This window comes from Rhinolophus sinicus, chromosome 3, assembly GCF_057876585.1.
Source record: "Rhinolophus sinicus isolate RSI-liver-muscle chromosome 3, RSI-T2T, whole genome shotgun sequence".
Taxonomy (NCBI): Eukaryota; Metazoa; Chordata; class Mammalia; order Chiroptera; family Rhinolophidae; genus Rhinolophus; species Rhinolophus sinicus.
The window spans coordinates 89,835,124-89,855,838 of record NC_142503.1 but is presented as its reverse complement, the minus strand read 5'-3'; the positions used below and the strand labels follow the sequence as shown (position 1 = coordinate 89,855,838).

The window sequence follows — 20,715 nt, the reverse complement described above, 5'->3', positions numbered from 1 at the left end:
GCCAAACTCAGGCCAGGTCAGCCCCCAGGCCCTCCAGACGAGAAGCCAGAGGCTTAGAAAAAGCCTTCCGTAATTTTACTAACCATTGTCACCCCAATAAATTTTACTTTTAAAAAAAGTGTTTTAAAAAAAGAAAGAAAAAAAATAGAAAAAGCCTTCCATTGGCTTTGGCTGCCAGGAGGCCATAAACTTTGCCAGGCTTGTCTGGGAAGTGGGAATAAAGGCTGATTTTACATCTGAACCTCAATGTTGCTGAGAAGTAGCAGCAGCCCAGCACCTCAGAGAGTGGCCGTCTCAGATACGTTCCGGTTAGTGCAGCCTCGCGGGGACACCTGCGAGGCCAGGAGGTCATGTGCTAAATCCAAATTAAACACCATGGCTACGTACCAATAACAGGTGATAGAATAATGTGTTCCAACATGGACTGAGTAATGCAACTATTTGTGTTAAAGTCATTACCATTTATCTTATTTACAATAGAAAATGGGGGTGGGGGGGAACCAGTAAAGGAATATGTATTAAGAAGCATCATGAGACAAATCACATCTTGCAATTATAGTACGCTGTCAAAAAATAAACCGATTTACAGTACACTGTCAAAAGACTCACTCAGCAGCCGGCGTTCAGAGGCGCAGCATTACAACCCTGCAGTGCAGTCCATGCGAGCGAGCTATGCAGGCTCCAGATTTCAAACAGAAAGGAAACCCTTTAGTGACGTCAAAATAATATAAGAAAGCTTAAACAGTTACAAACACTGCATCTTCTCATTTTAAGGAAATGCGCTTTTTCAAATGCCTGCAAACACTTTATTTGGCACTCATGCACAACAGACTGCTACCACCTCGTCATCTCCAGTTGGCATTCAGGACCCCAGCACCTCTCAGATGACAAAGATCTGGATGCACTGAGGACGGAGATTATTCAGTAACAAAAGGTAAGTGGCAAAGGCATCTCAGGGCAAGAAGCTGACAGGACCAAGGTCAGACTCAGGTCCCAGGTCCAGAGGGTTCATGGGAGCATCCACAGGTCCCACCTTGGGTGGTTCTGACGATCAAATACATTCACTAAAATGTGAGCTGCACAAGGTCAGGGGTTCTCCCCATTTTATGTTTTATTCACTGACATCTCGAGCACCGAGAAGAGTTCCTGGCATATTGTTGGGCCTCAAGAAACATGTGTGGAATGAATCAAGTGAAAATACAGAGAAAAGCATTTTATATACTCTAAAGTGCCATCAAATAGACAATATTAATACTAGTTCACCCTTCAGATTCATTTAATTAGATCTTTATACAGAACTGAATGTTTTTAAAAATAGTCTCATGTTTATTCAGTTGATCAATAACAAAATATTAATTTCCTAATAGATGTATGGACAGTTGTTACAGTATAAGGAATGGAATGGGGAAGCTTTACAGATGAGTGTAGAAGGTTACAAAGGGGGCTACAAGTAAATGAGGCTCCCTGGGTGACCCCAACTAGGAAGGGAAAGATCCAGCACGCGAGCAGGCAGGCAGGCTGGGTGGGCACAAGAACATCCTCTCACAGCACTCACCACAAACGTAACCGAACACGATAATGAAGGCTCCACGTGTGCTTCCAGTGCTAAGTCACCAGCTCGGGGAGGAAGAATACCACTGTCTCCCCAGCGCCAGGCCTATAGCAGGTGTTCAATAAATATTTGTTAAATGGAAAAGAGAGTGGGAGAGGAAGGGAGACAGTCTGTATCCTTGCAGGCAGGACACAGACCTCAGAAAAATTAGGTTCAGCTGCCAACATTGACAAAATTTTGCCTTGACTATCAGACTTGCTCAGGAGGCGGATATGAACATCCCACTACAGGAGAAAAACCTCAACCTGAACCAAAACTCAGGATATCATTTCCCCAAAAGACGGTAAGAAAAATTGTTAGCACCACTTGTCTAAGAGATGTGAGAAGCTATGCTCTCTGGAAACTCAAAATAAACCAGGCCTTGCCCTTTTCCTTTTGAACAAGTGGAAGCAAATGGGTCAAAGTGCCTTTCTGCACCCCATCACCCCTCAAGGCTCCCTCCAAAGCGCTTCAGTGAGTAAACATGAATGACATCCTCCAGTGAGGTCTCCCTCCACTTGATGGTGCTGGAAGGTCCCACTGTCTCCAGCATCTTCCATTAGCAAAAAGGATGCATGTGCCCGGGGCACGCTTACTGCACTGCGATCTCCTGGCGATGCTGAGTTTTCTGGTGCCGGTTGAGGATGGACCTCTGGTTGAAGCTCCTCCCACAGGCAGGGCAGTGGTAGGGCTTCTCCCCGGTGTGGATCCGCTGGTGTCTGACCAGCCGCTCCCCTTTGCTGAACCGTTTGCCACACACCTGGCACCCGTAGGGCTTCTCGCCAGTGTGGGCTCGCCGGTGCACTGCCAGGTTAGCGTTCCTGCTGAAGCTCTTGCCGCACTCGCAGGTGTAGGGCTTTTCCCCAGTGTGTGTCCTCCGATGCACCTGAAGATGCTGTCTCCGGCTGAAGCTTTTCCAGCAGTCCCCACACTTGTAGGGCTTCTCCCCCGTGTGGCTCCGCTGGTGGACCTCAAGGTGGTGCCTCTGACTGAAGGTTTTCCAGCACTCGCTGCACACATAGGGTCTCTTTCCTAGGTGGGTTCTCTGGTGCTTCATGAGGTACTCTCTCAGAGTGAACCCTTTCCCACACTCAACGCAGCCATAGGATTTCTCTTCTTCATGGGTTCGCTGGTGTCTAACGAGATTTGAGCTCCGACTGAAGCCTTTTCCACACTCAGGGCACTGAAAAGGTTTCCAGAAGGAGCTGTGCGTCTTGAGGTCATCGGGCAGGGGAAGGACGCCATGCTGGGGAGGAAGCGGCCCTGGCATGTTTCCCACAGAGCTGCCGGACTCCTGCTCACAGCTTCTTCCAAGCTCAGGGCTCTGGAGAGCAGCTTCCCCAAACCTCTCTGACGTCCCCTGAGCAAGCGCCCCCTTGAGGTCTGTTGGCTGGGTTTTGGCCTCCTTTTCCTTGCTCCCAATGTCTACAGGACAAAGGAGATACAGATTGATTCTGTAGCAGCTATGACAGTAAATTTACGTTAGAACATGGCTTCTAAGCATGTCCCATTAACAATTCCTTCTTTCCATTGACCAGAAACCTCTATATTTTACTTCCACTGACCCTAAAGTCAGATTTTCCTTTACTTCTTTCCATCTCTGTCACGGACTGAATGCTTGTGACCCCCCCTTCCCCTCAAATTCATAGGTTAAAGCCCTAAACCCCAAAGAAATGCTATTAGGAAGTAGAGCCTTTGGCAAATAAGTAAGGCCACGAAGACGACCGCTGCGCCCATGCTGGGATCCGTGTCCTTATAAGGAAGACACAGATCTCTCCCCATCCCGCCTCTGCCATGTGAGGATATGTCAAGCCAAGAAAAAGGCCCTCAGCAGACAATGGATCTGCTAGCACCTTGATCTTGGACTTCCCTGCCTCCAGAACTATGAGAAATAAAAGTCTCTTGCTTAAATCACTCAGTCCCAAGCTAAGACAAACTCCATGCCTTCTTATAGAACAGTCTGCCAAATTTTAATGTCTTCCCAATTAACTTTCCAATTCAGACTCCTGTATTTCCTTCAAAATCTAACTCACTGATTTCCTCTAAGAAACACACCCTGATTATGCTTGTATTTTCGATCTCTTCAGCACATATGTATTCAATCAGTGCTGTTTATTTTGCACTTACTTATATGTGACCTTGTTGTAAATGCTACTTTACATCCATCCAAATGTTTGCCTTCCTCAGTGATTATAAGCCTGTTCCAGGAATCAACTACTACCTGCAGTTCTCCACAGCCTCCATTTACCTGTTCAGCTTGCTGTCCCTGCTCATGTGGCTCCCTCCGCCCAGCCTTGTTTTATTTACTGATCTGCTTCTCCTGGGGCCTGGCACAGGGGCTGACTCAGGAAAAATGCTTAATGACTGCTGGATGGACAAATGAACCCAGTCTGTCCGTGACGTTTTTGTACAGGCCACCTCTACGTTACCATCTCTATTAAGATCGAAATGCCTGTGGATGTTACTGAAATGCCTTACCCCTTCTAGAAGCCCTTCCTCTAATCCCGCTTACACTCTCTAAGTTAACAGAACAGTGGTTTATGGAAAAACAAAAGAAAGAGGGAGATAAAAAAAAAGGTAAAAACTGTACTAGGAAGCAAAGAAGCCAAGAGAGAAATGGTAAGTGGTGCGTAAAGAGGAAAGGAGTCCTTTCAGGCAAGATCATTAAGAGAAAAAGAAAACAGACATTACGTGTTTCCTGATCTGATCAAAATATAAAGCACACAGCTATCATCTCTGATACACTCTTTTATAAACTTCATGAAGGTAAAAGAGTACAAAACCAAATGTGGCGCTCAAAGACTTTTCATAATGAACACAACCAACCATGTCATCAGCATCCAGTTCAAGAGACACTACCAGTGCCCAGAAATCCTCTCCCATCCCCACCAGTGACTATATCCTGCCCTCAGGGTAACATGCTATCCAGAATTTCATCACCATAAAGTACTTTTGTCGGTTCTTGAATTTCATGTAATTGATTCACACATTGTTTGTGGCTTTAATAGTATTACGCTTGTGACATTCACCATATCATGGTATGTAGCTGTAGCTACACTACATTCTTTTTCACTGGTGTATAGTATTACACTGTAAGAATATATTCCATCCTATTTATTAATCTGACTGATGTTCACTTGGGTAGTTTCCAGTTTTGAGGTATTATGAATAGTAAAATTAAAATGATATGCAATGCATAAACCTTAAATGGACCTTGAAGAAATGCAAATATGTGCTACATATTACAGAATTTTATTTTCTCACACAGCTGTCAATGCAAGAGCCAGCACAGGGCACTGCGGGGGCTTGGGGGCTGCCAGAGTGAAGAGCAGTGCGGAAAGTCTCTGTGGGCTGGAGAGGAAAGTGGGGAGAAGAAAAGACACATGGTTGGGAATGGCCCTCTCCTTCGTTCCCTCAAATTCTCTTCTTTTCCTTTAATAACTTCTTTGTATGTACTGACCACTCATATGTCCTGACCCCACGTGGCCTTTTTTCATCTTGAAATATGTTGAGGAAGGCTAAAGGCTGCGATGGCCAGCAGATGGTAGGCCTGGGAAACAGAACTTCACCTCACCCAACCTCAGCAGAAATGCTTAGGGAAGTGCTTCGGTTCTGAAACAATGAGTGAGTAAGAGGACAAACATACAGCAGAGTCTCTAGAACAGTCAGAAATGGCCAGGAGGGTGCAAAAATCCTCTGGGAACGGGAGAGCAGAATCCTTCCCCCACAGAGTGTCACCACTGGCAGAGGTACACCGCTGAGGGGCATTAAGACACTGCAATGATGGCACTTGCGTCTGGGGCACACTGCACGAGCTCGTGCTGTGCAGTTATCTCTGAGGGTTTCCACATCCTCTGCCATCAGAGCAGTCTTACCTCTCTTTCTCATGGTGTGATAACCTTGTACCGGACCCAGGTCTCCTGAGCCCCCTCCGCTCGCCCACTCCATAATTACAGGCACGTGGGCTCTTCATCAGACTTATAGAACTGTAGAGGCAAGTGCCTTTATTTTTAACTCTTCATAGTGACTAGCAGGGTGCTGGCCACATAGTAAATGCCAAATAAAAATTCTGGAGTGTATAACTGAATGAATGCTGACTGACTCATAAAGGAATCACTTAATAATACTTACACAACCAATAAAAATATCTAGCACTACCATGCTTGCCAAATGCTTAGATTTATTATCTCATTAAATCCTCACCACTCCATGAGACAGTGTTCTATGAATATCCCCATTTTACAACTAAGGAAACTCAGAGCTGAAAAGGTCAAGTAAGATGCCCAAGGTCACAGTTAGGAAGTGGTGGAGTCAGGATGGGTTCTCTCATGTCCTGGAGGAAGTACAATGACACTCTCACTCATCCCTCAAAATATTTCAAGACGAAAAAAGGCCACCTGGGGTCAGGGCATATGAGCGGTCAGTACATAACTTACAAAGAAGTTAATAAAAAAGAAAAGAATTTGAGGGAATGAAGGAGAAGGCCATTCCCAACCACGTGTATTTCCTCTCCTCGCTCACCTCCCCATTCAGCCCACAGAGACTTTCCACACTGCTCTTCACTCTGGCAGCCCCAAACCCCTGCAGTGCCCTGTGCTGGCTTTCCCAGCAGGGCCTTCGCCCTGCACTTCCCTCCTCTTTTCTCCTGCTGGTCCTCCTCCTCTGAGCTCCTTTCATGTGTGTGACGGCCAAGTCCTCCCAGCTCCCACCTCATGTGAGACAGGTCCAATGGAGGGTGTGCTTGTTCTGTGACACAGGCCCACACCAACCCCTCCTGTCTCTAAAATCCTACTGTGTGTCCTCATGCCCTCTACACTCACTGCAGGCTACAAAGGCTTCACTACGTTAGTCCTGCCTCAACACAAAGCTACATGTGGCGCCTGCATACAGAGGACACTCAGTAAACACCTGCTGAATGAACGCAATCAGAGAATCAATCCTTTGCTGCTTTTCTCCTGCTCTCAAGCATGGTACCCTTCAATCACGGACACAGACTAGGTGCTCGGGAAGTCCTAATGACGGACCTGTCTCATCACAGCCAGAATAATTACCTCACGTCTTCTTGCCCCTTGTCCACTCCTCTCCTGACACAGGAATGCACCTAGCTAGTTCTCACCTCCTTGATCCATGCTCTTGCCTTGGTCCCATTTCCTCGTCTGCCATGAAGCCCCCTTGCTTTGTCAGTATAGCACCAGATTCTGAAATCTGGAGCAAGGGCAAGAACCCTGACTGTAGCTTCCACACACCTCAGTCTCTTACCTGTGGGATGGAAACAATCTTACCTGGAGGTGAGGCCCCACAGTCCTGTGGTTCCACGTACTCCCCAAAGCAGTCTATCTGAGCTGGGGTCACGTGCCTCCACTCCTCTGGGAAGGCCAGAGCAATATCTTTAAATGGTCCCAAGCCCTGAAACAACAGGAGAGGTCTATGGATCAAGAAAGAATCCTGAAGTAGGAGCAGTTCAAAAGGAGAGAGACCACAGGGGACGACACTCTAGGGCAGAACAGAGTGAGATGGAAGGAACCAGGGTCCCTAGATGGCCTTGGGAGCAGAAACACCTACCTTTTGACGGTGTAACCACAAAGAGTAATGGACTTGTTTGAGCCACTTTATTTCTGAGTCTCTGCTGCACGCTTAGCTTGTATCTAACAACCACAGCATCTCATTTCTACTTTTATTATAAATCACCTCCACCAAATCCTCAAGCTTGATCAAAACTGGAAGCTGCTATTTATCCCCTCATTTTGAACTGATTTTCCCTCAGAGATAAGTAAACATTTGTGTAAGCCCTGTTTTAACATTGCCATGTTAAAATAAATGTTTTATTCACAAAACCATGAAGAACTATTATGAAGATCTGACCAAATTAAAACATGCTTCCATTTTGCATTTCCTCCAAACCCCATCCTAAGAAAACAGGAATAAGAAATGACGCAGGCATGAAACCTTGCCCAATACTGCTTTAGCTAGATCAGACTTGACTCACTTCCTTTTTTCTGCTAAATGACACTTTTTTCTACAAGAAACTCTTCAGTTTAAGACTCACACTTTAAGACCCATTGTGCCCTTCAGAAAGGTGCCACACTGGAAACCGTCCACCTCCCTGGTAACGCTCAGCATCTCACGGAAGAGACTTACACTGGGGCAGGAGTACCCCATCTGTGCTCTAGTTCCCCCACTCATGGCAGGCTAAGAAGTGCAAAGAAGGCCAAAACTCCGGGTGTGGCCAGAGTAGGGGCCAGGCAGCCACTCTGCTCAGTAGAGTCCTGGGAGCCCCAACCATAAGTCATTTCCTTCTGCAGATGTGGGGGGACGGGAGGTGCAGAGGAAGAGCAGCAGCAGAAGGACCCATGAAGACTATCTAGAAAGGGTGACTGCTCTCCTAGCCAACCACCTCACCCTACATCACACCTATGGGGTTTCTGTCAACAATTCCTCTTCCTTCTCACAATTAAGAGAGAAATACTGGATTAATAAAAAAAAATCAAAAAGTAGTACCAACGAGTGAGTAGAGCCTTAGCCTGGAGCCTAAGGTATAAGCTCGATTCAAATTAACAAGTGAGGAGGGTAAAGTGGAGAGAACAAGGCTGTCATGTCCACTGGAACAAGAAACGTAGACTAATTCAACTCTGTGGATGGAGCTCTGCTGTGAAGAGAAACCTTGGGGCAAGTAAACCTCACTCAAAGCAACACCATGATCAATGGAAGGACAGAGGCACAGCTCACCTGGGATCCAGCAGTAAGGAATCCTGCTGCCATCTCTTGGTCTCTGGTGTTCACTGGGGGGAGGCCAGGACCAGCCTGAAGAACTGGCAGAGCTGAGCATGGGGAAAAAAGCGTGAGCAGGATTAGCGCTGCCTTGCACTTAGCCCATTCAAAGCTATTCACTGCCTGACACACAGAACCCCAGGAACCACAGGAGACTCCAGACAGAGAGGGGTTTGGGTGTAGCTTACCCTGTTCTCAGCTGGGAGATGGTCCCAACCCAATATGCCCTGTCCGTTCAGGGTTAATCATGCTCCCTACCCTGGGAATAACCCCCTCTGAGATTCAGTAACACAATAAAGTCATACATTCCTTTTAGGGATATGGTCTGTCTGCCTAGTTAAAAAGTGTGTCAGCTGCGTATTTCCTGGTGGTTTCCAGAAGGGATGTGAGAGAAAGGAGAATGACAAGCGAGCACAGTCCCAGCTATCCCCTCAGAAATCAGAGAGTTGAGGTGTAGAAAACAATTTCACTTCATCTGTTTCCTACTAAAGTCAAAGAAGTAGCCAAGAAAGCTCAGAATTACACCTCGCAGGTAACAATGTATCGGTTGCTCGGTTTGTAAAGGAAAAGATGAGGGGAGCATACAAAGCGCCATGTCCTGTGCCCTTAATTCCTTACTGTTCGCGTCTTACCCTGCTCCTGGAAGGCCTGCGTCCCAGCTCCCGGGTCCTGATTGAGCTGCTCCTCGGTGCCTTGGTCTAGGCCTTGGACTCCTTCCCCATGGGGCATCCCCCACTCAGGCTTGACCTCCACTGGCCCCAGGTGCATACCTGGTTCCCAAGGGCCTCTGCAAAGTGCCGTCTCCTCCTGCTCTGCCTGCATGTGGCATGGCACCTAAAAACAGTCACCAACACCTATTAGAATGAGGCCTGGAAAGACTGTTATGAAGTGAGTTGAATTTAAACCTAAAAGGACAGACAAGAAAAGGACCATTCCAGCCACAGGGGGTAGGAAGGATTAGCCGGCTCAGCTCCCCGCCAGGACATCAGTGAGAAGGTGAAAGGGAAGCTGAACTCCCTTTTTCAGGCTCTGAGCAACTCTTATGAGTCCATGATGTTTTACAGGGTCCCTTCTGTCTGCCTCAATACAGATCAAATTCCACCACGAATAATATCACAGAGAGCCTAAATATTGTCCTATTGAGAATTTTAGCCCAACACGCTCACGACGAGGAAAAAAAAAAATTCCCTAGTTACAGATGCTGAAAGTAAAAACACAAAGCCTCGATTGTTCAGCGAATTAGCGAGCGAGAAAAAGTTGTTCTCTTCGTTTCCAGCCAACATGCAGGTGACTGTGTCAGAAAGTGACAGAGATATGGCCAGAGTCTCAAGGAAGCATGTGAGGTGCAATGAGAATATTCTCCAAGTGGACTTTCCTGCAGTCCCACACGCAGCTCTGCCCAAGGAGGAATGGGTCTAGGAGGGACCTTGAAATCCATCACAACTGCCTTATTTGGGCCTGAGGCCCACAAGGGAACTATGGCCAGGCCTCTGCCCTGATGACCAAAACAGAAGCCTCGGGAATGGCTTTTCTTGCTGAAAACTCCACTGCCCCACAAAGAAGTACCGCAGAGAGTCTAGGAGCCGAGGAGGGAGGTTCTGCACCTCATCCACTCCCACTGCTTCCTCAAACTTTTCAATTCTTTAAGTCTCCCCTTCCCACACCAACAAGTAAGACCTGAGACCCCTTCTCACCCACCGCCTTGGCCTCCAGTGCTCTCTCTGTGAAGTCCTCCACCATGGCCACCAGGGCCTTGCCACTCTCCAGGCCGTGCTCCCGAATCCAGGCATAGAACTCCCGGGGCAGGATGGTGAGGAACTGCTCCAGCACCAGCAGCTCCAGGATCTGCTCCTTGGTGTGCAGCTCGGGCCTCAGCCACTGGCGACAGAGCTCCTGGAGTTCCCTGAGGGCTTCCTGGGGACCAGCTGCCTCCTGGTAGCGGAACTGCCGAAACCTCAGCCGAAAAGTCTCAGGACTAGCGTCCTCCCTTCCCCTGCCCCATGGCAACTCTTTCTCCAGTTTTACCACAGGAACACCCATCTGCTGCTGAGGATCTTCCGCCATCCCTGGACGCTCTTTAAGCATCTTCACACTCCCACCCAGAAGACTGATGGTCTGTTGGGAAGACCAGACAATGAGCATAAGTGAGACTGAAAGATCAGTCGATCCCAGTTGTTTCTACATCAAGGAATATTCTGCTGGAGAACATGGTAATTATCTTCTATGAGACATTTTCAAAAAACTGAACTATGTCAATCCTGAAAACTATGTCAATCAATTCAGTATTTGCTAACCACCTAATATGGGCAGAGAGTAAATACAAAATGTATAGGTTTTAGCTTAGACCCACAAATACCTTTAGGGAGAAAACATTAGGGAAATAACACTACAATGGGAGACTGCAAGATAGGTGATAATTTGGTCACCAGGGCACACTCTTCCAACACTAAAGGAAATATACAGTGAACACATACATATGCCAGGCCCACAGAAACTAGAAATACAATAGAGAACAAGATAGACAAGGTATTTCCCTTTGAAACTCATATACTAGTACAGCAGACAGAAAAAAAAAATGTAAGCAAATAAATTAAAATTATAAATGGGGATAAGTTCTAGAAAGGAAACAAGTAAGGTGCTCTGTTGATGGGGGACAAACAACTTCGAGAAAGCTTTTCTGAAGAGATGATACTTAGGCTGAGACCAAAGGATAAGAATGCGCCAGTCATTCAAAGAGCATTCCAGACAAAAGCTTTGAGGCTAGAAATTACTCTGCATGTCGGATACCAAGCCAAAGTGCAGTGCGACTTCAGCAGAGCGAATGGACAGAGCTACATGAGAAGTGGTGGTACAGACGGGCAGAAACCAAATTATTCAGGGCCTGGACCACAGTAAGATTTATGGGTTTTGCACTTACTTCTTATTTTCGTGGGGAGCTACATGTTTTACAAAGGTCACTTTGCATGCAGTATGTCAAGAACAGATTAGAGGGGAAAAGAAGAGAAGGAGCAGTGATGGTGGTCCAACCAGGAGATGATTAAGGCTTAGATCAGGATGGCGGCAAAGCAGCAGACAAAGCCAAGACATTTTGGAGGTAAACCCAACAGATTTGCTAGTGGTTTGGATGTATGTGCAACCTAAAACAAACAGAGCAACATATATACCATTATTATAACTGATCAAAAGATTTCTAACTCGTGTAGGCTTTACCGTTTAGAAAGCATGTGAACACACATAGTCTCATTTAATACTTACAACAATTCTGTTTGGTGAGCACTACTTCCCCTACTTTTCAGATGAAGAAGCTGAAGATGTAAGAGGTGAGATGGGGGGCCAAGGTCAGCCTACCAACATATATATATATATGGTTTAGATGAGAAATATGGGAAGCCAAAAAGGGAAAAGGAAATGTAGGTTCAAGTGCTCATGAGAAAAAAAGAGGCTTGTACTAGAATGGAGAATGAACACTATTTAATTCCCCGAGAGTGGGGGGTGGGGGGGGGGGGGACAGGGAGGTGACCTAGGCTGGGGAGACACACCTGGAAGTCCAAAAAAGTGGGTAAGGAGCTCAGCTTTGGGGGGCAGGGAGAGCACTCTAAATGGAGCAGAGAATGAGCAACTGGCAGAAGGCACCTCCGAAGCTTCTCTTAATATTCTATTAGGTGTTTGTGTATTTTATCTACCCTTCTTAAACCTATTTTACATTTTCAGTCTATTCGTTTCTCTCGTGCATCAATTGAGATGGCTGTGTCATGACCTTCTAGCTATTACATGTATCCCACTATAGTGCAAATGTTTACCAATGTGTCTCTGTCTACCAGAATCCCTGAACACAAGAAAGCTCCTCACTCATCTTTTATCCCTGAATCTGATAAAGAGAAGTCTCCATTGCTATTAGTTAAATGAATGTCCTACGCTGGCTCTAAAATAACTACTTTGACTTTTCAAAGAGTTCCACTTTGGTTCAAGGTCTCGGGTGCGTGGACACCTCTACGTTAGGCTAACCCTGGCCAGGCGGGATCAGCCTCGCTCGCTCCTACCTGAGCCTCTCGCGGACGCCCCGCCCCCTATTCCCCGGGTCCCGGGCGTCCAGGCCTCGGTGCCGCCGGAGACGGCTCCAAGGAGGCGCGCCGTCCGCAGCGTAAGTCCTGCCGCAGCCGATGCCCGGAGCTGCACCACAGCCCAGCCCCGGCACCCCGACCACCGACACCCCGCCGCGCCGCGCGGCCCCAACCCGGCTCTCACCCGCTGCCCCGCACCCGCGCCGGGGTCGCCACTGCCCTCGGTGGACCGGAAATGGGCCGCGGACGCTGTCAGACAGGTGCGTAAGGAAAGGGCACCTTCCGTTTCCTCTCTAGGACTTTCGGAGGTCGGGGCGTCTCGGTGGTCGCTCGTCCCCGGGGACTGTTCCCGAGCGTGCGCGGGACCGCGAGAAGCTTTTTCCAGGGCTACCTGCACCCTTGAGGCTCTCGGTTGGCAAGCTCCTTTGTACGCCCATGCCTTTGCACCTGTTTTCCCTCTGTGGAAGGACTCTCCAGACATATATCGGGCACGGCGCCTCTCTCAAGGGCCTTTAGAGACCAGTGGGTCAACACGTGTTCATTCCGCGCGCCTCGGTGCTCTTTGTACGAGGCGTAGGGGCCGAAGATGACGGAGGGGAGCATTGAATATTATAGGTTCACAAAAGAGGGGCCTCGACCCCGGTAGGAGGGAGGTGGCGTGGGGAGGAGTCAAAGAAGGCTTCCAGGAGGAGCCTGCACCTGAGCTCAGATTTGAAGGGTGTAGCAAAAAATGAGGTAAATGTCCCCAGCCGAGGGAGCACGAGGAGCCCAGGTAGTGGGGAGGCATTAACGGCATTCCCGCACCATCAGAGCCACAGGAGCAGACAGTTAAATTAGGTATTTCGGAAGGTAACCTAAAGGCAAGGGAACGGTTTAAATGCGGAAGAGAACAGATTTTAGAAAGATGCTGCTGAGAACCCTGCCGGAAAAACTGAACAAGAAGGGAGGGAAGAAAGTGGGAAGATAAGAAGACTGACTGTCGGAGTAAAATGTGGCTAAATAATGCAATTCAGGAGAATAACAGCCAGAGACTGAACTGGGGTAGTTGGTGAAACTGGCAATTGCAAGGAGGGTGTAGATATGAAACCTATTTGGGAAGTAAAATTGGCAAGTTTTGAGGACTGATTGGATCTGGAGGATGAAAGAGAAGATGGAGTAATTTAGTAAATGACAAAGGCCACATTTCACACCAGTAAGATAAGAATGAACTTTTTAAAAGGAGGTGTGGGGACAGAGTCCCAGAGAGCAGTTTCCAGGATCTCTGCCTCGCCTGGGGAGGTGCTGGCTGGAGTAGTGAATGATCATCAACTGTGATTGGTTGGCCATCAGCTGTAACCGGTTAGCCAGTTGGCTACTGATGTAACTGCCATGCTGTGATGATTGGTTGGTTGGTTGGCAGGAAATGTGTGGCTACTACTGCCGTGTGTCTCCCCCACCACCAGAGAGAATATAGTGATATGACTCCCCTATCTATGGCTCCCTGGGTGTTCCTTTTTGGCCTAGCCATATCCTGCGTGCTTATGTGGGGAGCAGGACCAGAGGCCCCGCAGTCCACCCAGCACGGCAGGAGGCAATTGGTTGGTCATCTGGAAAGAGAGAACATTGGGTCCTTAATCTTACACCATGCCACAGGGCCAGGTCCAGCTGGGCTCACAGGAGCTCAGATTCTTTTGTATTACAAATGACATTAACAATGCGTCTTGGAAATAGTGTTGGATAGCCTCCATTCACAAACATGCACTCACATCCAAGAGGGATGAGACTGGAACTTAAACCATCTAAGACCAAGAGAATCTGCCTGATTGGCTCAGACAATTTGGGAAAACTGCACTACATACTTAGCGATATAAAAAAAAGCATTCTTCAGCTCGCTGTGGAGAAGACACAGGAAAGAGGGCATTCTGGAAGAGGCAGAAGGAGATTGGATCAGATCACAGGTTTCTAGGTCAGCCTTGGAGAGGAGAAAGGGGTTACTCTGAATTGGGAAGAAAAGGAAAATGGGTGATGATCTAGGTCAGAGCTCAGCAAACTTTTTCCATAAAGGGTCAGGTAGTAACTATCCTATGCTTTACAGGACACATAGTCTGTTGAATATTCTTCATTTTTCACAATCCTAAAAGAACCATTTTTAGCTCATAGCCAGGGCTGGATTTGACATAAGGGGTTTAGTTTGCTGACTTCTAAAGCAGATTATTTTAAAATTATTCTAGAGAGATGTTTCAGGAATTCATTCTTGGCCTCTTCTCAGTGATGTTATCTGCTGAGAGTGCAAGGAACAGTGATAGGTTTGGAGCTTAAATGATGGAGCAAAAAATTGGAATATCTGTTGTGAGGAATGAAGTAAGAAAACAATTGGGTGAATGGAAAGATTGTCAAGCAACACTGAACACCCAATGTGAGATTGAAAAGAAAACAAAACAACAAGTGACAGAATCAATCCACACAATTGTTTGTACAATCTGGGGGCAGATCTGCAGAAAATAAACAGCCGGATTAATCCAATATTGGGGTTTTGTCACAATGATTTATAAAGAATGCCAAGCCAGATGGAAGGAGGGCTCTGGTGGGAGAAGGTTGTACTGAGTGACCATGGATGGAGTCCAGCTAAGCAGAGAGGAGGGATGGAAACCACCAAGAAAAACAAGAAGCTGAGGAATCGGGGATGAGGATGAGGCTGTGAAGCAAGTTTCAGAAATTTTTCCAGAAATGATACAGGCAAGCTAGGTGTAAAATGTATATGCTTTCTGTTTCTCATAAACATAATCATGCTATATTCTGTTCTGCACTTTGCTTTTATTCACTAAACAATATATCTTTCCAAACCTTCACATATTGATATCTACTTCATTCTTTTTACCGGCTGCACAGTATTTCTTTGCATGTATTTCCCCTGACTTAAGAAGCTTATTGGTGGACATTTAGGTTGTTTCCAGACTTAGGATTTACCAGAAATCTGGAATGAACATTGTTATACATAATTCCTTGTGCACTTTGCAAATAAATCGAGGATGAATTCCTGTACATTGCTGGGTCTAAAAGTTATGTGCATTTTGAATTTTATCAGCTTTTGTTGCCAAATTATCCTGCAAAGAGGCTGCACCAGTTTCTACTCACACAAACGCGGGGGATAACATTCGTTTCCCCACAATTTCATTAATACTGGACGTTATCAAACTTTTTCATTTTTTGCCAATATGATAAGGGAAATAAATGTATTCCAATTTTTATTTGCATTTATTAATTATGAGTGAAGTCAATCATTATTCCTACCTTCGTTAATTACTTGTATTTCTTTTTCTGTAAACTGGCTATTTTTTTCCTTTCCTCTGTTTCTGTTATCTCTCATTGATATATGAGTTTTGTTTTTTGTTTTTTTCACATTAAGGAAGTTAGCCCTTTCTCAAATGTTTTGCAATTATTTTCCTATTCCTATTATTTTCCTAAAATGTATTTTGTCTTTCTTAATAGAAGTTCATGCATTGCAACATTGTTTTATGAATTCAAGTTGATCTTTCTTTTTTTAATCTTCTGTTTTGTGCCTTCCATACTCCAAGATGATTTTTTAAATCCCCCACGTGCCCTTCCAATATATTTATGGTTTTATTGTTAAGTTGAAATCTTAGTTTTGTCTGAAATGCATCTGGTCAAAGAAAAAAAAATACAAATCTAGCCTCTCCCTTTTTTTTCCCCAAAATTCTAGCAAGCTTTCCTCAATACTATTGAAGGATCTATTTTTCCTTATTGATTTAAAAGGTCAGTTTTATCAAGTATTATATTCCTATGTCAAATTGGCTCTATGTTTGGACTCTTATTCTATTCTGTAGTGTATCTATATCCTGTGTCAGGACCTGACACATTGTTTTAATTACTGCAGTTTTATAATATCTTTTATATTTGGAAGAGCTTTTCTACATCACTGGCTCTTCTTTCGCATGGTTTAAAGAGGAAAATTTTGAAGAAAAATTATAAACAGTCATCTGAAAACTGCAAAAGAAACCAGCCACATTCTGACCTCATGCTCTTCTCCTGAGAGATAGGACTATAACCAAAGGAAATGGTGTCGTCCAAAAGGAGACAGATTTCAGGAAGGTGAGCAAATGAAGGTGTTTGTTTTTCTAGTGAAGAACATGGTACTATGTGAATTGAGAGCATTGTGAGGGCCTGGGAAATAAGAAGGGGGAAAGGGAAGAAGGGAACGAGAAAGTGACAGAGGGGCAGAAGGAGAAGGAAGAAAATTATCTGAGAAAAGCGATGAGGGTATTGAGTGAAATACAGAAATGGTGGAGAAGGGGAGTTGTCATTACCATGGAGAAGAAACAGAAGAGGCAGCAGAGTTTAGTTAAAAATTTAAAATTTTAAAAACCTTGTACTGAACATTGGAGGCCCTGGGGTGTCAGGCCTGGCATTGGAGTAAATACTCGCCTCTTGGGTTCTTCATTAACTGTATGCGTAGAATTATATCAGGCCTATCTTTAGCAGGACAAAGTAAAATGGCTGATGTAAAAGTTGTTTTAGCATCAACTACAGAAATGAAGGTAGAGATGTTGAAAGTGCTGGTTTGCACAGTTTTGAATATTTGACTAATGTTACCCAACTTACCCTTTGAGATTTAATATGAATTTTTGAATAGGTACATTTATATGATTCAAGAGTCAAAATCATACAACAAGTTTCACAGAATTATTGCTCCTATCTCTATCTGCTCCACCCGTCCCATTCCCTAATTTCCCCCTCTGAAGATTTATTAGTTTACTGTATGGCCTTCAAATGTTTATTTGCAAATACTAATATTCATATATTTCCCCTATCTTCTCTCCGTTTCCCACACAAAAGGAAGTACACTAGATACCTTGCTTTTTAACATGTAATATGCCCTAGAAATTGTTCTAAATCAGTACCTAGACATCTTTCTTTTTTTTTTAAAGCTGGTATGCATGTAACAATTTAACATGTCACCTGTTGATGGACATTTGAGGTGCTGCTAATCATTTATTACTAATGCTGCAGCAGTTAATACCTTGCACCCACATCATTTTAAAATCTATGTGCAGGCATATTCTTAAATTGAAAATATTGGGTTAAAGCATTAATGCTTCTTCAGTTTTGTAGGTATTACTAGATTCCCCTCAATACAGGTTATACCATTTTGCACTTCCATTTGCTGCATGACAGCCCGTTTCCCCACAGCTTAGCCAACAGAATGTATTGCAGGAAATGGCATTTCAGTATAGTTGTCTCAATTTTTTGAACATTTTGCATTTCTTCTAAGTTTTTAACACAGTAATAGTTTAATAGTAGTTATTATAAAGTTTGTGTTTGCTAACCCCAATATTTGGGTCATCATTGCATCTGCTTCTATTGTTTTTTTTCCCCCTTGTCAGTCACTTTTTTGCATGTCTAATAATTTCACATTGTAAGCCAGTATTTGTGCGTAAAGGAAGTAGCAGCTCCAGGCCTTCCATGATGGGACAGTGCTGTGTTCCAGAGTATCTATTCCAGTAGAAAACAAAGCACTGCCCCATCATGGAAGGAGTTGACCATTTTGTATAAATTTTCCCACGAAAATGTTACACCTTTTTAATAGAAAGGAACTTTATTTTAGTAAAGTTTTCTTGAATTTTAGTTTTAAATATTTGTTCTCTTCCTTTATTTCATTTTTATTCCTTAGGGTCTCCAATTTTATGTATATTGGATCTCTTTTATCTATATTTTATAGCTTTTACTTTCTAATCCTTTTATTTCATTTTCTTCACTTTTATTCTTAATCCTTTATGTCTTACTTTTCTGGTATCCATTCTCCCTGGTGCTTCTCATAATTTAGTCTTCATTTCTGACTCTTTCCAGTTCTTTCTATAATTCTATCAGTTCCTGTTTCCCCATCATCTGGCCTTCACCTTCTGTTGTCAGGACATTTCTTCTCTAAGTATCTATAATTCTGATTTGTGGTTGTTGTGCTTTTTTTTTTCCTAGCTGCAATTGCTTATGTTTTTTAATTTATCTTGGAATGTTGAATTATAATTTTCCTCTACTTTGTGGCAACACTTTTCTGGTGAGCTTTTTCATATCCAGACTTTTGGTTCTCTTTCTGCGTTTTCCTATAATACACTTGCATTGATATCTGTTTTACTGTTTTATTTGAATGAGTTTGATATTCCTGGACCACCTATTTGGAGAAGGATACTGTGGAAAATGAGTCAGGTAAGCAGAATGTTCCCAGTTTCTCAATGCGAGGGCTTTTTCTTCAATTGTTACATTGAGGAAAACTTTCTTTAATACATAGTTCCCGTGTAGCCAGGATTCCTCTGATTTTTCTATCCTAACAGTTCAGTAGGGCTTATATGACCAGTCACTACCTTCTTCTTCTCCTTCCTTCCATTCTCCACCAGTCATTGATGCTAAGGGTAACTGTCATCTGCCTTCCAAGGTGGTCTCCTCTGTTTTACAAGTAGTGTTTTCTTTTTTTTTTTTTTTTTTTTTTTTAAAGATTTTATTTATTTATTTTTTTATTGGGGGAAGGGGAACAGGACTTTATTGGGGAACAATGGTCAAATTGTTGTCCTTTCAGTCTTAGTTGTGGAGGGTTCTGTTCAGCTTCAAGTTGTTGTTCTTTCAGTCTTAGTTGTGGAGGGCGCAGCTCAGCTCCAGGTCCAGTTGCCGTTGCTAGTTGCAGGGGGCACAGCCCACCATCCCTTGCGGGAGTCGAACCGGCAACCTTGTGGTTGAGAGGACAGGCTCTAACCAACTGAGCCATCCGGGAGCTCAGCGGCAGCTCAGCTCAAGGTGCCGTGTTCAATTTTAGTTGCAGGGGGCGCTGCCCACCGTCCCTTGCGGGACTCGAGGAATTGAACTGGCAACCTTGTGGTTGAGAGCCCGCGCTCCAACCAACAACTGAGCCATCCGGGAGGCAGCTCAGCTCAAGGTGCCGTGTTCAATCTTAGTTGCAGGGGGCAGAGCCCACCATCCCTTGCGGGACTCGAGGAATTGAACTGGCAACCTTGTGGTTGAGAGCCCACTGGCCCATGTGGGAATCGAACCGGCAGCCTTCGGAGTTAGGAGCACGGAGCTCTAACCGCCTGAGCCACCGGGCCGGCCCAAGTAGTGTTTTCTTAAATCTTTCCCTTTAAAGACTCCCATGAACTTCCTATGCCTTCTCTGCCTCCCCAACACACATGCTCATGTTTCTTCTCTATCCTATTCATAGCCATTCCCTCTCATGGTGAGTCCTTCACAGACATCTAAAGGTTAATATTTGCTGATGACTTGGAGAATTTGCCACCACTAGAATCCCTGTGTATTTTCTGACCCAGCCCCACTGTGTCCACCATGCCATTTTTCCAGTTGTGGCTTCCCATACTGATTCTACTGGTTTAGGGTTGTTTGGGCCACAATTACATATTTTAGAGTTTGTAGGTTTTCTCTATTCCTAGTTTCACTGACAATCATAGTTCCTATATGGATTTTTTAGGAGGAAAAGTGAGATGGTTGTCACCATATCCCTATAAGAAACTCCCAAGATACCTTTTGGAGAAAAATTATAATTAAAACACCTACTGGCTATCTTTCAGGTGTGTATGTCTTAGCTCCTCTGCTTGGGTGTGAGCCTCCGGAGAACAGGAATTGATTCTGATACCCCCATGGTGCAGTACACAAGGTCAACCTTTAATAAACACTAACAGTCCCAACAGAGCCCACTTGCCCTAGCCATGTCCATCATATCTCCTCTCCAGATAGATATACACAGCTCCCTGCATTTGTTTTTAAAATTACATGAAGTTCTAAGAGCTTTTCCACATATGTGTTCTTTAGAGAGAGAAGTGGGGAGGCACTGTTCCTTTGTATTGTTGAGATGAAGGGTCTTGAATCACCCACCGTTTGGCCTCCCCACTGTCCCAAAGCATTTGTACTTCCTAGCTACACCCATCCTAGCTGGAGGCTGAGTGCTCCCCAGTCTGTAAGCACCATCAGGAATGTTAAGGGGGTACATTAGAGGTGTACTCAGAAGGCTTCTGGCGCTAGTGGAAGGATGCAATGCCAATACACTCATTGGGTAATTTGCCTTATGTTTTCCTCAGAGGCGTAGACTGATTAGGCTCAGACTTCCAGACTTGGGAACTCAATATTGGAAATGTTTTCACCTTTAACCATCCCCAGCCCTTTCCCCCAACACATACTTAAGAAAAGTTTCCTGTACTGAGTCACACTTTTATATGGGGACATCACTTTTTCTTTTTAATGTGACTAACTCAAACACCTTATTCTGTGGTTACATTCTGTTCAGTTTTTGTTTTATGGGGG

At 44.9% G+C, this 20,715-nt stretch overlaps 1 protein-coding gene across 3 annotated transcripts; it reads right to left on the bottom strand.

Annotated features, from left to right (window-relative positions):
- Positions 1–1,258: 1,258 nt before the first annotated feature.
- Positions 1,259–12,985, bottom strand: ZSCAN25 (zinc finger and SCAN domain containing 25). 3 transcript variants are annotated; one of them, XM_019718354.3, is made up of 6 exons: positions 12,605–12,985; positions 10,058–10,474; positions 8,992–9,193; positions 8,318–8,409; positions 6,874–6,997; positions 1,259–3,016 (listed from the first exon to the last, which is right to left on the bottom strand). In XM_019718354.3, exons 1-6 carry the CDS (start codon positions 12,899–12,901, stop codon positions 2,184–2,186), a joined length of 1,965 nt encoding a protein of 654 aa, XP_019573913.2. In that variant the 5' UTR covers positions 12,902–12,985; the 3' UTR covers positions 1,259–2,183. The 3 variants fall into 3 exon arrangements, with proteins under 3 accessions (XP_019573913.2, XP_074184610.1, XP_019573914.1); XM_074328509.2 differs by lacking the exon at positions 10,058–10,474 and having other exon boundaries at positions 12,605–12,982; XM_019718355.3 differs by lacking the exon at positions 12,605–12,985 and having other exon boundaries at positions 10,054–10,284.
- Between the last annotated feature and the right edge of the window lie 7,730 nt (positions 12,986–20,715).